Source organism: Hermetia illucens, chromosome 3, assembly GCF_905115235.1.
Source record: "Hermetia illucens chromosome 3, iHerIll2.2.curated.20191125, whole genome shotgun sequence".
Taxonomy (NCBI): Eukaryota; Metazoa; Arthropoda; class Insecta; order Diptera; family Stratiomyidae; genus Hermetia; species Hermetia illucens.
Window position 1 is genome coordinate 173711226 of NC_051851.1, and position 15483 is coordinate 173726708.

Below are 15483 nucleotides of genomic sequence, written 5' to 3' on the forward strand. Positions count from 1 at the left end.
GTCGTACCTGGACTGTTTCCAGAAGATTATGCACATGGGCGAGCGTTTGAGACGCTGGAAGATTCTGACCAAAGAACATAGGGATTCAATGGTGGAAGACTTAATGTGGAAAATTCTGGTCAGCTAGCGAGGAGGAGGGTATGCATTTGGTTCGTCGATTTGGACACATGAATGTCAAATCCCAGTACGCAAAAGCGGGTAGGAGAAGGAAAAGCAGTTTCTCTCAGTAAACAGCAACGATAATGAAGCATTGTTTCAGCACTATGCATCTTCTGTGATTCCTATAAGTACTGGCAAGGGGCAGAATTCCAAAGGTAAAGTTTGCGGTAAGCAGCATGAAACCGTGTTGCATCCCCGGAAAGAGCATCATGGAGGGACGGTCAGCCAAGGGAGCGATTCCCTTCACGTTGAGAATTCTACGGTGAGATTCCCTCACTTTTTCTCTCCTCCTCCTTAGCCCGTCAAAATTCTCACAACAAGGGACATTCTCCAATATAATGGCTTGAGGATGCCAAAGAAAGGCAGGAACCTCAAAGGCCGCCCTATTCCTATGATTATTATATCTTAATTATGCTTTTTTCTGCTAGTCCTTCCTAAAAATTCCACCAAGGTGGAAAAATTGGTGTCCGTGTTTAGTGGTGTTCAGAGGTGGCGGCGAGGAAGATGGGGCGGCAACCCTATCGGCCAAACCAAAATCAAGTGGTCGAGGAGAACCTCCATAGTGGTGGCACCGGGAGACGCTGTAATCACTTTGGTTTGCCGGCCGTGATTCAGTAGGCGAATGCTCCAAAGACCTAATCAGGGCGATCAGACCCGAGTCTCCACGGAGACTCATCTGAAGTGGCAAACTGGTCACGAAACCTTACCAGGGGTATACTGGTACCATGGGAACCGGGAAAGCCCCTGGGTCACATACTTCGGGTGAACTCCTGTCGTATATGAGTACAGCTCGGTTGTTTGCGATTGGTCCCCTAGTGGGAGCTTCATGAGGGCTGTTGGTGATGCTCAAGCGAGAAGAGACCTTCGAGCCTCGACGTGGTGTTGCGTTTCAACACGGGTGCCATACTTCTTAGTTCGGTAGAGATTTAGGTAGGTCTTGCATTCACCACTATGGATGTTAAGCCATGTACTTGCATTGTGATCCCAAAATCAATCCGTGTCTTAAGAAGACCGTAGGATTAAGTCTCCACGACAGGTACCTACGTTAAAACCCAAGGACTTAACTGCCTCTGACAACAGTACAGATTACCCTGTGCATCTTACCACTCCTCTGGAACGAATCGTCTTCTGAAAATTGGGCGGATGCGTAAACATATACCCTTTACGCATCATTTTTAACCATGTCTCGGAAGAAATTATTTTTCAAGACTGCCAAAGAGACCCTTATTGTTTTCATTCTCAAACAGTCGATGCTAGTCTTGCCATCCAGTTCCATTCCTTTGTTTCGTTTCGAAATCCTTGAAAGATGCCAACAACTAGCTGACCGCAGACTTTGGCCACCTTATAGAACATATGGAGCATGGTAATTTGTAAAAAGTCGGCCTGCTTCCTTTAAAGTACTTGGATTTTCTAACTTTGTGGCCAAATGTCCAACAGGGCTGACTAAGTTCCTTTTCATTCCCCCTATTCCGAGACTTAATTCTTTAGTCTCCTTTCTTTTTCCCCTTGCTCAAAGCATAGGCTTCATTTCTTACTTTATCCTTGGTCCGCGGATATTATATAATTGAAATTATTACCGAGAGACACACAATAGGGTACGCAAGGGTGTGTGAACCGTTTTTCTTTTGCGTTTTCGATTGGTAAAGCTCAATTTAAGGAAGTTTCTTAACCTGACCTGATACATACAGGTTCATTTTAAATGGTGGTCTGCGGGTTCTATTCAGACTGTCATCGTTCACTGACTGTGCCTCACTGGTGGTAGTAGCTTGAGACTACGAAAAACTACCCTTTATTTCGGGATGGCAATGGGTTTCACTGAGAGTGCACATATCCTTCCCAATCCGCGGGTCGTAGATTGGCACTTGAGATACTATTAGTCTGTGGACTGAATTGCATCCTTGAGTTGACATTAGACTATATATAAGGTTCATCTGAGTTTTTGGACACAACTCTGCACTTTTGTGCTAGCCAGGCTCGGTAAAACAGGAGGGTCCATGCGCGGTCTTGAAGGTTGGCAATCTTCTTTTTATGTCTGTGAATGCCAAGATTCAGAACACCCAAGGTCACCCTTTTGTATTTCGGGTTCAGATGCAGTCCCAAGCATCAACTTAGGGGAATGTGAAATTTTGACAGTGACGTTAGAAGGAATGTAGTATCCCATACTCCCTCCCCTAAGTCCGGTAGAAAACACTTTTGCTGGAAAATAGATGAGGTTATTAGTCAAGAAGTTGAGGTAAAAGATAAAAAACAGGAGATAGAAGACATTGATATAGTTGAGGCGACCTCACGGGATGATACTCTCATTGAATTTGCGGAGTAATTCGTCCTCAACAGCATGAACTAAATCAGCATAAAGAAGAGCATATGGAAGAGTGAATACAAGAAAGCATAGATGGCCATTCCCAGGAGGGGGAAAATCTATTCGGCAAGTTCGTGCACTTACGTATTACCGTGGCGGTAATTTGCAACCCGCATAGGAAAAATGGCAGGACTGCTCGGGCCACAATTATATTGACCAATCTTGTGATATGATCATGTTGGAAAAAGGTCTTTCAACCAAAATGGGAGCCAATTTTGCAATAGCAAACATCAACCTGGTCCACATATGTACCTGCTCTGCTCCTTCTAGGACAAGCATAATGATTAGCCAGGAATAGATCCACGCCACGTCGTCTAATAATTGATTGTAATATTTATGCGGTGAGCCATGGAGTAGGCGACTAGTAAGTAAAAAGAAAATCCTGGTGAAGGTTAGAAACCCAATTATCAACCTAAAGTACGTCGTGCGGTTTTGACGAGGTTATCTGGATTAGCGAAGGAAGGCTTCTCATGATAAAAAAAATTAGGGTGCTTGGCTGGACAATTAGAGAGATACACTTCTACTTGTTTTAGAGGGATGGGACAAATCGAGAAAAATTGTGCTAGAGAAACTGGGGCAGTTCTTTTAATGCCTAACTATGGCGTGCACATGACAGAAGCTAGAAAATCGCGATATTGAAATCTTCCTGCTTCCATTAAAATCCACCCCATCCCCACAGACTCTGTCAAAGAGTAAGAGCTAGATCGGATCACCGCTTCCAGGGAACATGAGCAACAACCCTATACTATATAATTTTGACACAGCTTGGAGTAAGCTACATGAAGGATCAAGGGGGAATTCGGTAGCACGATTAAGTTGCTAAGGTTAGCCAGGTTGACTCTGACAAATTTGCGAGGCCAAATAAAAGCAGCAGGATGTCTCTCGAGAGCTTTCACCATCAACAACTTTCCTTCCTGGTCCCGGGAAAAGTGAGCTGTTACCATCCTCTTTAAGTTCACTCAACTACTCACGATATCGACATCATGAGAAAGACAACCCATGATGTGCAAACTGCTTTCATCCTGATCGAGCAGATGACAATCGACATGAGATCTTGGACAGGATACGGTCTACGTGGCGTTGAATCGGGTCCCGACGAACGAAGAGCAGTGGGTTGATGGATGACTCATCAGGGGCGCACGGGAAACAGCGCTTGACTTCAGCTCGAAAACTCCGTCGACAGACGACACCTCACGAGGATCGAGTCCGGCAACCTATGTTAGAAGACCATACAATGTGACGCCAAAATGGCCGTTGGTACCGTATTTAGAAACCTGGTTGATGTCGAGGCTAAGCCTGTTTTGTGGTGCCAAGGAGGTGTTGAACGAGGGACAGCGCTCTTCCAGGCTTACAAACCCTCCGAAGATGGATCGACCCCCAGCCCCTGTGTCGCGTTAGTCGCTCTTACCTCCTTTTAAATCTCCCAGCCGTTCGACGGGTCGTGCTTGTGGCGTGATGTCTCCTGACGAAACATCCCATATCATAAAATCTTAGAGTTTAATATATGACGGGCCAGAGGGATCGCTGATCACTGGTAGCGGATCTGAAGCCGAACCCAAAACGACCGAAAATCCTTCGTGGAATTCTATATAGATATTCGATGGTTGGTGTCCAGACTCCAGCAACCACCCAAGGAGGTTGAACTGGTTGAGACCCTGCGACGCAGCTTGCGACTTGAAGTCGTGGAGACAATTTGCCCCATAGCTACAATTTGTGAGTTAAGTGGGTGGGTCGAACAATTTAAGAACCATCAAAATCGCTTAGTCGTGCATCAGATAGCTTAAGTTTAAGTCCAGAGAGCCACTAGTCAGAATTGGACATAGCGAGAAGGTACCAATGTTTAGTAAGGCGCGTCCTCTGAGGTTTCCTCACTTTTTGCCTCCTCCTCCTTAGCCCATCAAAACTCTCACAGCAAAGGACATTCTTCAATATAATTGCCTGAGGATGCCAAAGAAAGAGGGGAACCTCAGAGGCCGCACTATTCCTGTAATTATGATATCTTAATTATGCCTTTAGCCTTTTTTCGGGGGGGGGGGGGGGGGAGGCTCTGGTATGAGTCTAGTTTTCTAACGTCGTTCACTTCTTTCAAAATATAGGCGTTGTGCTCTATTATATGTTTGGCAACCGCGGACTTTATGTGTGGGTTATTCAGATTTTTAGCAGATTTGGCATCTTTTATGTGTTCCAACACCCTGGTGTGTGCATAAACCTTGTTGCAGTGATGACAGGAGATTTAATAATTACCGTTTTTTTCAATACACTCTTTTTTGTCCTTGACTGATTGTAACCGGGTCCTAAGTAGGTATCGTCTGCTGGTTGAGGTGGCTCAGAATTCAGGTTTGTGTAGCCGCCTTTTGATGTTCTACGTCCGATCCGAGTAGGTTAATATTATCCATTGCCTAGGGTCTGTGTTGGCCTCCTGGAGAAGTGTTGAAAGTTGCCGTCTTGAAGCCTGGCGTAGTCTTTTTTTGATTTGGTTTCGATGAGGTTCCTATTGTATCCGGTTTTCTTGGCTATTTCCAGGATGTAGTGCTTTTTACCTCGTTGAGCGGTGTTTAGACCATCCTGTGAATCATAAAGTTGCAAGCTGCCATCTTATGGTGGAAATCGTACTTTGAGGTGTATGTGATGGTTCATTGTATCTGGGTCGGTTTCCTGTAGATATCGGATTCAAAATCCCCACTTTCTCGAATTATTTTTAAGTGCAGGGACGGTATCTCCCCTTCCTTTTCAATCTCCATGGTAAACTCGATGTTCCTATCTGTTCGCTTCAGTTTCTCGAGGATTTTTCCTGCTTCTTCCATTTCGATGATTGCTAATTACATCGTCCATGTATCTGATGCAGAATATCGGTAGTGTCCCAGCATCCTCGAGTTCATTCTCCAGGTTCTCCATTAATACCTCGCATAGCAGCGGTGGGAAGGGTTCACCCATTGCTGCCCCAGAGTTTGCTTTATAGAATTTATTCCTGAATGTGAAATAGGATTCACCCGTGCTTGTGAAGGTCGGTTTCTTAAACAGTTTAGCCTTCTTCCTCCATTCAGATGAGTTCCTAATTTTCGTACGCGGTTTAACGGCTCCAAACGCGCGGTCGAGACGTCTTTTTTTATTCCAGGTTTAGCTCGCGTATGCTAATTTTTTTAGGTGCACGCGAATCCCCGCGCTTGTTAAAGTATTGGGTTAGGGAAAAAGTAATGTCGTATTCGTGATCGAATTTTAACGCTTTATTTAACATAGAATTATCCGATTTAAGTCAAATATACGCCGTTTTGTTGGCAAACTTGTTTCCATTTAGAAGGCAACTCAACAGAACACCATTCCTATTGACCAATTCCTGGCCGCTTCTGGTCAATCGCCTAGCCTACTTCAAATGGTCGAGTTGCTCACAGTAGAGGACCGAATTGAGGGTGTGGCCATAGTTGAGCAGCTCATAGTGGATGACTCCCTTCCAATCCCACCACACACACAGCAAAACCTTCCTGGCCGTCAATCCGGGCTTGGCAATGGTTTGGGCTGGCTCGCCGCGCTTCGACCACGATCTTTTTCGCTTGAGATTTTCGTACGTGATTAACTTTTCATCACCAGTCACCATCGACTACAAAAATGGGTCGAAATCGTTCCGTTTCAGCAGTGCATCGCGGACGTTGATTCGGTCCAAGAGATTTTTTCCGTCAACTCGTGTGGCACCCAAACATCCCGCTTTTTTGGAATCCAATCTTCTGCCAATGATTCCAAACTGTTTTATGGTTCTTACCCAGTTCCTGACCAATCTAGCGAATGCTCACATGCCGGTCTACTTGGATGATTTCGACGATTTTATCGATTTCTACAACGATTGGCCTACCAGGGGTTGTATCTTCGACATCCACTACACCAGAACGAAATCGATCGAACTAACGCTGTGCTGTGCGAATCGTCACAGTATCGGACCGATAAACTTCGCAAATTTTTTTGGCCGCCTTCATTGCATTTTTACTTCTCAGGTAATAAAAATGTAAAATATGACGAATTTCTTCCTTGGTGGACTCCATCTTTGACGCGCTATAACTTGAGACTGAAACGTACGATCATAAAACTTTCAAAGAGACACCTGTAGCCCAAATTGCCGTTTTCAAATCGCTGTATAGTATGACCCGATGTGATAAGTACAACACAAGATATGTTTATGTGTCGCCATCTATTGACAACATACGTGAAATTTTGTATAATGACAGGTGAGGGTTCAAAGTTTTCAAAGGCTAGCACAGATGCGTCCAAACACGTGTCGAAAGAACACTTCAATGGAACTTCAATGATTGCGGGCAGACCTTCACGGCAAATTTAGCTAATTTTTTCTAGGTTTTTGGGGATAGTTCTTCCCTTTTGGTCGTATCCAGACACTAAGGATGGTTTTTCAGCCATTGCAACCAATTATGTCACTACACAGGGTAAAAAGATCCTTTTGTAGATTTGAAAAATGCCGAGAGAGAATAAAAGACTCTGGGACTGTATTACAATCCGCGAAAGGATTATTTTCAGTACAGTATTAAAAAAAGCAAGACACAATCTTCATTAAACGAAAGATCCTTAGTGTCGTTCCATTTGATCCCATTGGCAGCCTGTTACCAGTCATTATGAAACTGAAAAAGATTCAGGGTGAAAATTATCCAGCAGGATCCAAGAAGGATCTCAGATTAGACACTCTCTAGTTCTCTGCCCTGAAAGTTAAACTGTCCATTGAAATGCCAAAGTTGAAAATTAAAGGACCCTGTAAGTAATAGCTTAATTTAAGCGTCCTTTCTGTCAAATATTAAAGATACTTTTAAAGATACTCCTCTAAGGATTTGAATTTCATGTCAGTATTTCCTCTATTGACAGATCTGCCCCAGAAACGTTACATCTAACTAGACTTCAAACCGAGATATAAAAGCCATCATCCCTTCTGAAAAACTAAACTGTACGCGCCAGGATATTCTCAGAAATATCTTTCGTTCCTGAAAACATTTCAGAAACTACATTTACGTTTACGGTTTGAAAAAAAAAATGGGAACACAATTTAGCATTTGAATTATTCATGGCTTCTAGTTATTTCTTTTCGACGATGATATGATGATCTGATTCAAATTCTTGTGCGTGCTCCTGTTTCCAGCCCAGGCGAACCAGGATGGGAGGAGAGCAAACGCAACTATGACACGAAAGTATTTTTTTCCGCAATAGACAAACGTTCCTATAAAATATCGCTTACAAAAATAGACATAAAATATTTTCATAGGCAGATAGGAAAAATCAGGACAGCATATTTATGAAGATACTATTCTCCTCGAATCTCCATCCCCCGGTGAGGATTCTACGGAAAATAACAAAGCATGTCCTGGAAAGAGTGGGCCTGGGGCATTAAGGGCGCGGAGTGTTTGTTGCGAGTGTAAGCTCGTTGCAGACAGGATAAATGCTTTTCCATGCGAAACTTACCTCCACCACATGTTACCGAACATAGTGACATCGCTGCCATCTCCCAATGATAGAGGGGTTGCGAACACGAACTCCCATCACCGCCGCACACTCCACACGCATCCACTTTTTTCGCTGAGCCAATTTTCAAATCGCAACCGACACGCTGAAATGAGAAGCATAAACAAATAATGTGAAAAAGTAGGAACACTGGATGGGAGGAAACATGCATAAAACAATAAGATCCTGGCAATATTTATAGTGAGAATAGGACGAAAAGCGAGCAGATAGGGAAGGGGGCGGGGAGAGCTGGAACCAGAGAATTCCGTAAGACAGCGTAACGAGGCGGATTTGAAATTCAAGAAGACAATTCCGACAAGGGGCAGGTGGGTGCAAAATAAGTGTCTAGGATTTATGAGACGACGGGCTATCGTCTCCTCCGCTTGGCGTCCTGCCGCCGCTGCTGGAACCCAGTTGCCTGCAACTTAACAATTCACGTTCTCTGCGTGATAAATGACTTTGGCCGACTTTCTACAGACCTCGTCATTTTTCTTGTCGAAGCTTTTTCTCGATTTCGGGGTGGTTAGTCGGTTAAATGCCAGTACATTCGCCAATAGATAATGTAATGCTCCTTCTTGGTGCTCTTCTTGTTCAAACATATTTTTCCTCTATTCAAATAGGGTTGTGGTGCCTTGCCTGACTTGAGCAGCTCCTTGCCGCTCTTTTGTTGTCCTGGCCCACTCGTTAGCTCCGTTTGACTTTGTTGGTGAATAACTTTTTCACTTCGAGGTAAATTCCTGCTTCCTGTTCTGTGTTCTCGCAGACGACAATTGTGAAGGACGGGAAAAACGTGACTGAAGTCCAGGTAGGGAAGGTGAGAAGGTGAAAGGTCCTGGCTGTCCTTATCGGTTTCGTTATTTCATTCGTTGTTATTACTTCTCGTCTCCTTCTCCGTTAATAATCTTAATAAGGGAAGCGAAACTTTCTCGGAGAATACCATATTATTTTTTGTACGTATTTAGTCCTTGTGCGTCCTTGTTTCTCAGTAATTAATTATTATGCCTTGAGTAATTTCTTCTGGAAGTGATTGATTTGAAAAGAAGTCAGAAATGTATGTCAAAGAGCTGTGCCGTGTTCTGTGTGCGATTGGCTTTTCAGTATTGATGAGCTCGATGGTATCTGGGCTACACGTGTCCTTGTTGAGGTTGTTTGTCTGCCCAAGCCATTTGGCATTTTTGGGAAACTTTATCTCAAGAATCGCTGAACATGCACACATGCCTTGATTAAGTTTTGCTCCTTAGCCTAGGAAGGTTCAGTGATCATGAATAATTTAGGAATGCATATCAAATTGAGGTTGGAGCAAATTACAAGGAGACGTTTTAATATGGCTGCCAAAAGTTAAAGAAGAATATATCGATTTATTGAAGCAATTAAGATAGGACTTTAACTCCAGATAGCTCACTGCACAGCGAAGTTAGGAAAAAGCGGAAAGAGGACGACGTACCTGAAGAAGACTTTATCAAAGTAGTTTCCAGGACCCAAAAAAAGAAGGCAAAGAGAGATAAAAGGAAACAACTGACTACGCCGCCAGAGACCCGTCTGTTCAAAGACAAGGAGGCTCCAAACCGAAAGCCGGTAGCAGAAAAGACGAGGAAACGTAGAAGGACCAGACCGTCTGCTCTGCTCATTAAGTCGAAAATTAGGGGTCGTGGAGTCCACGTCGAACTAGGCCAGAAGACGACTAGCAAGAGCACGTCCTGTGAAGTAGTCAAGGGGTTACTTGAAGAGAAGCTTCTCACTTCTAGTCTAGAGCCCAGGTGCTCTCTAGAAATCCCGGATCTTGAGTGCTTCACAGGAAAGATCGAAGTGGAAAAGGCGATAAAGCGTAGATGTCCAAAGTTAGCCAATCCCCGGATAGGTATCGCCTCTGTAAATGCTCGAGGCCAAAAACTCTCTGTGGTGGAAGTCCTCGAGTAATATGCGAGAAAACTCCTTAGAAGCGAAAAATCAAAATTGGATCTGTAATATGTAGGGTACGAACCCGGATAGTCCCCACCAAGTGCTACAGGTGTCTGGACTATGGAAACAGGTCAGCAACTTACAAGGGACCGGAGAGGAGGACAACATGCCCGAGATGCGGCCAGGTAGGTCATCAAGCGAAGACCTGCAATGGAAGCGAAAGTTGCGTTCTCTGCAGGGATCTTGGCGCGTCCGGTGAGAGCGTCGCACACACTCCAGTCTCAGAACGGTATCCACTCTTTAGGGCGGAACTGGAAAGGGCTAGGGTGCGAATGGCATGATTCGCATTTTACAAATAAACATGCACCGGAGTGCAACCGCTTACCACTTCTTAGTGTTGTCCACTGAGTACCAGTACATCGCGTTCGAAGTGGTTCACGCAACCTGCCGGCGAGCACCAACGCTCCCCCTGTTTGTGGAATGTTGCGAGGGTGGAACATCGGGAAGTTCGTCGAAGCTAAGCTCTTGGAGTAGGAAGTGCCGAGCTTGAGGGCGCTCTGGAGGGTGGTAGCGTCGCACCTGACATCGTCGTGAATTCAGTGATGAGCCTGATAACGACAGCGTGTGAGGCTTCCATGTCCGGGAGGGGCCCCAACCGCGACAAAACTTCTATGAACAGTTAGACGGCAGAAATTGCCGACCTACAGACGGAGTGTCATAAGCTCCGCCATTTGGCTCAATGTTTACACACAATCGAGAAGGCATGTGCCATGAAGTCACAGTAGAGTTCAGCGAAAAGGAGACTCCGCAGCGCGATAAATAAAAGCAAAGCTCGTGGTTGGCAGAACCTGGTTAACGAGGTGAATGAGGACCCGTGGGGACTTAGCGATAAGCTTATTACCCGGAAACTCGGGCCCCCCAGAAGCTCTGCATATTAAGTACCGACCAGAAGGACCGCATTTTAAGGTCATTATTACCCAGACATTTTGTACGGCTTGATGTCAATAGTGCAGAAGCGTCGGGGATAGCCCCTTTTTCACAATAATATAGTTCGAAGAAATGGTTCTCACCATGAAAACAAGAAGGCCGCAGGTTCTGACGGCATCCCGGTGGGAGTTTTCAAACTCGTGTTCCGCCAACGACCAGACTTGCTACTTGCAGTGTTCAGCGCTTGCATGTGGCAGGGCATTTTTTCTTGCTCCTGGGAAGTGGCCAGACTCGCGCTGATTGGCAAGAGGAAAGGAGATCCGAAGCTTCCGTCTGCATACTGACCGCTCGAAAAACTCATTAGGAATAGACTCGCTGAAGGGATGCGCGCCGCCGGGGATTATCCCCAAGACAAATCAGGTTCTGAACAACGATATCCACAGTAGATAATACGGAGGTCGCGGATGCGGTTCATGGAGCCGAGGCACAACCACCGATCTCGATGGATAGTGCTCCTCATAATGCTTGATGTTAGAAATGCTTCAATTCCGTAAGCTAAACAGATACGCTAGGCACATTAGAAAACTCATTTCACGTGCCAAGCTATCGATTTCGAGGGAGTATCTGAAAGACCGCCCCCGGATCTATGAAACGCTAGAAGGCCAGAGGATGATGGAACTCACGTTGGGAGCAGCAAAGGGATCCATCCTAGGGCCCGACCTCTGGAACGCTTTCTATGATAGACTACTGTGTCTCGATATGCCCGCAAAGTCGCGTCTGTTCGGTTGTGCAGACGACGTTGCGACACTTGCTGCCGGACGCACTGTTGAACAGGCGCAAAGCAGACTTAGCATATTGGTGCGACGGATGAATGGATGGAGGGTTGCTCATGGTTTTAGTCTTGCGCTGGAAAAAAAACGAAGTCCGTCTTAACCAGAAAGAGAATCCCGACCCGGAGACCCATATCGATTGGCAAGTTGACTATAAAGTCAAAACCAGCAGTTAAATACCTTAGTTTAATACCCGACTCGAAGATAAGCTTCTTAAAGCAAATCAAAGCAGCAGTGGACAGAGCTGCAGCTGCAGTCTCAACCTATATCTAATAGGAGACGTCTCCATATGGGAGCAACGTAGTTGGTTCTGCTCGATGGCGCGGAGGTATGGGCGGATGCCCTTGGTAATGAAGTGCATCGTAAGCCCTTTGCTCAAGTGCAAAGACAGGGAACTTGACGAGTGGCGTCGGCTTACCGCCATGTCTCAGAATTGGCTGTGATGGTTATCGCAGTAGTGATCCTCGTTGCCCTTCTTGCCAAGGAGCGTAAAACTCTCTATCGCCGTTAGGGTGAAAACTTTAGAAGGTTGGGTGTCTGTGAAGAACGTCAACGTACCTTTACCGAGTGGCCTGCGCGGCTTTTCAACAATTTAGACCCATGGCTGAACTGAACGCACGGTGAGATTGATTACTTCTTTACCCAACTTCTAAGAGGCATGGAGGTTTTCTATCTTACCTGCACAGGATTGGGAAGGTGCGATCTCCTGGTTGTGTGCTCTGCAATGGAATGGCGGACGACGTTGATTGTGTTCTCTTACTAGAGGTGGAACGGTTTTCGTCAGCAGCTTTATGTAGGCACAGGGGAGCTCCCTCCAGACAACATCATCAGAGAGATGCTGAAGAGCGCTGAAATCGTGCTGCGCATTATGTTCGGGCTCTTCTTATTGCGAGGAAAATTGAACTCGACCGGCGGAGGAATCGGGGTCAAGGGTTCCCTGAACTAACAACTCCCTTCCTCCCCTCCCCTCCCGGTGAACGGGATTCCTTGACTTGAAGGATCTCAAAGCCGGGAGAGCGGGAGGGTAAACCGGAAGTAATATGTCAAACGGTTTCAGGCTAGTTCTCTGATGACAAGGAGGTGTTTAGGTGGCAGTCTGACAGCGTACTGTTGCGGGAGTCCAACACTCTATGCGTAAACGCATTCACCTGTACTACTCCAAAAAAAAAGGGAACGAAAACCGGAGGCGATTGCCGGTGATTTTAATGCGTGGGCCTTGGAATGGGGAAGCAGATAGAATAACGCAAGAGGCTTTTGCCTAGTTAGATATTGTTCTAGTGAGCGAAGGTAACATAAGTACCTATCTCAAAGGAGGATTTGCTTTAATCGCAGATCTGTTCTTTGTTAGCCCTGCACTGACGCGTTTTATTACCTGGCGCATTAACGAGGACTACACCCACAGCGATCGCCAGGCAGTTATCTTCAAACTAAGAAGACAGCCACACGATAGGCAAATAACATACCCAAAACCGAGTGGAACATCAGGCTGATCCGCAAAAGCGCTCAATGGACAGAAGTTCATGGAAGTGTGACTGGATCAACCTACTAAGGCTGGCAGCCCTACGGAAAAGGCTATCCATGTCCCACAATGCATCTCTAAGGCATGTGGCAAAAGGAGGTGCACATTACCCACTATAAGACCCAACTTCTGGTGGAATAGTGGATTGGCCGGCCTTCGACCAGCCTGCCACCGGGCCAGATAAATGGCCTACATAATAAGCATGCTTGCACGGAGGTTCGCAAAAATATCAAGCTGGCTATCCAGCGGAGCGAAACGTTGAAAATAAACCAAGGGCTATTTCTTCAGGGGTGCTGAAACCATTCAGAAAACTCTGAATGTGGCGGCAATTACAGCAGTAATCACAGACGAGCTTTTGGAAATCTGCAGCAGAATAGGTGACAACGAAACTTAAACTGCTGAGTTGTTTGAAACCTATATGTCCGAGGGGATATTCCCTACAGTTGGAACTCTTGCCTAAGGGTGGTAAACTTCTAGATGAGCCATCGTCCTATAGACCCATATGTCTTTTAGAGACTATTGGAAAAATGTTGAAGCGGGTAGTCTACAAGTTATTGCTCCCGGTCGTTATCAGCCAACGAGGCCTCTCCGAACGACAGTATGGGTCCCGTAAATTCAGGTCAACCATTGATGCCATCACGGAAAGGGTTGTATCAGCAAATATTGCGAGTTACTAACTGGATGTGAAAAATGCATTCTAATAGGCCAATTGGAACCGTATATAAAAGTCTCTGGCGACGATTGGCGTTCCCATCTATCTCGCTGCCATGGCGGACAGCTACTTGCGAAACGGAAGTTCTTATGACGCCGATGGTGGACCCCAGGAGTACGTTGTCTCCGTGGGTGTCTCGTAGGGCTATGCAACATTATGTGCAATGATATTCTTAATCTTCCGGTTCCACAGGAGGCCACGGTTACGGCTACGCTGATGACATTGCAGTGGCTGTGGTTGGAAAACATTTTGAGGTTGCTGAGTTGTACTCATAGGGAGCAACCAGTGAAGCTAGGATTTGCTTGGCTAGCGCTTGGCTGGTACTCACGGAAGAAAAGATGGAAATGGGTCTTATCACCAAGCGCCGGAAGAGAAATTCAGTTCAATTTCAAGTCAGCCATCAAATACTTGGGAGTGATGATAGATGCAAAGCGCATATGAACTGAGTGCGGTATATAGAATAACAGCCCTAAAAGTGTGTTCTGCCTTCCGGTATGTCTCAGATGATACCACGCTCATCATCTCAGGAATGGTGCCAATTGATATCATGGCAAATTAGATGACGTACATATATAACATCAAGTCCATCTCTCCTTTATTGGAAACGAAACAAGCCGTAAGGGAGAGATCTACATTTAGATGGCAATAGTGATGGGATCACTCAAACAAGGGTCGTTGGACACACAAGTTGGTCCCAAACATCAGGGAGTGGTCTCTCCAGCCACAAATATGGGGAGATGAATTATAATCTTACACAGTGGATACCGACAATACCTGTATAGGTTTACATTGGACACCTCACCTGGTTGTCCAAACTGCAATGGTGTCCCGGAGGACGCAGCACACGTATTCTTCCAATGCCTGAGATTCCTAGAAGAAAAGGGGAACTTTCCGTGAAATGCTATCATCTGCGTGGTTGCGTCTGCCGCGGGTAGAAGACATAGCTAAATTAAGTCAACACCGTTCCGCGATGTGATATCTGAAGGTGCTTCCATGAGGTAGGGGGGGACGAATCCGCTGTGGTTTTAGTGAGTAAAAGTCCCACTCAATGGCGTGTAGAGGTCAATATCTTTCGAAGATTTTCATTTTCTCAAAAAAAGCCAGACAGACAAAGAATTATCTAGCGAACCCATTCGGTGTGTGAACTATGGTAAGTTTAGTTTTCATGGGAGGGTGATGATAGCCCATTTATAGCTCTAAGGCGCATTGCTCATTTGAACAAATGAAAGAAGGGAGAGATGATTTTGGTGATCAGACGTAGGCAGATATTTTTACGTCACAGATGCAGATAGTTGGTTCTGGGAAGGTTTTTTCTCTTAGCCATAAAACTGTAGGACTAAAAACGATTGACCCTTAGACCTTTAATTCCTTACCTGACACTTTCCCTGAATGCACATATCCAAACTTCCTGGTCGACATCTCGTCCCATCTTGCACCCTATTCGTAAGTTGCACTATAACACTTGGTTCATCAAAGGATTCCGATCCATCAGCACTGTCCGTCTCAACTACTGTCTCATCATCTGGCAAATGAGCTGGTCGTCCCCTGAAAAAAAAATTTTTTACAAATTATTACCAACATTACAAGAGGA

General features: G+C 45.4%; 1 protein-coding gene across 4 annotated transcripts in view; it reads right to left on the reverse strand.

Moving 5' to 3' along the window:
- The window catches only part of LOC119650696 (protein madd-4), a 276121-nt gene that overhangs the window by 113153 nt on the left and 147485 nt on the right, over positions 1–15483 (reverse strand). For all 4 annotated transcript variants that reach the window (XR_005249352.1, XM_038053678.1, XM_038053677.1 and 1 more), the window contains exons 5-6: positions 15266–15437; positions 7967–8111 (exon numbers count right to left, since the gene is read on the reverse strand). Coding sequence is in view for 3 of the 4 variants with exons in the window: in XM_038053678.1 (XP_037909606.1) it covers positions 7967–8111; positions 15266–15437 (317 nt within the window). In the remaining variant the exon portion in view is untranslated. The remainder of the gene's footprint in view (positions 1–7966; positions 8112–15265; positions 15438–15483) is intronic.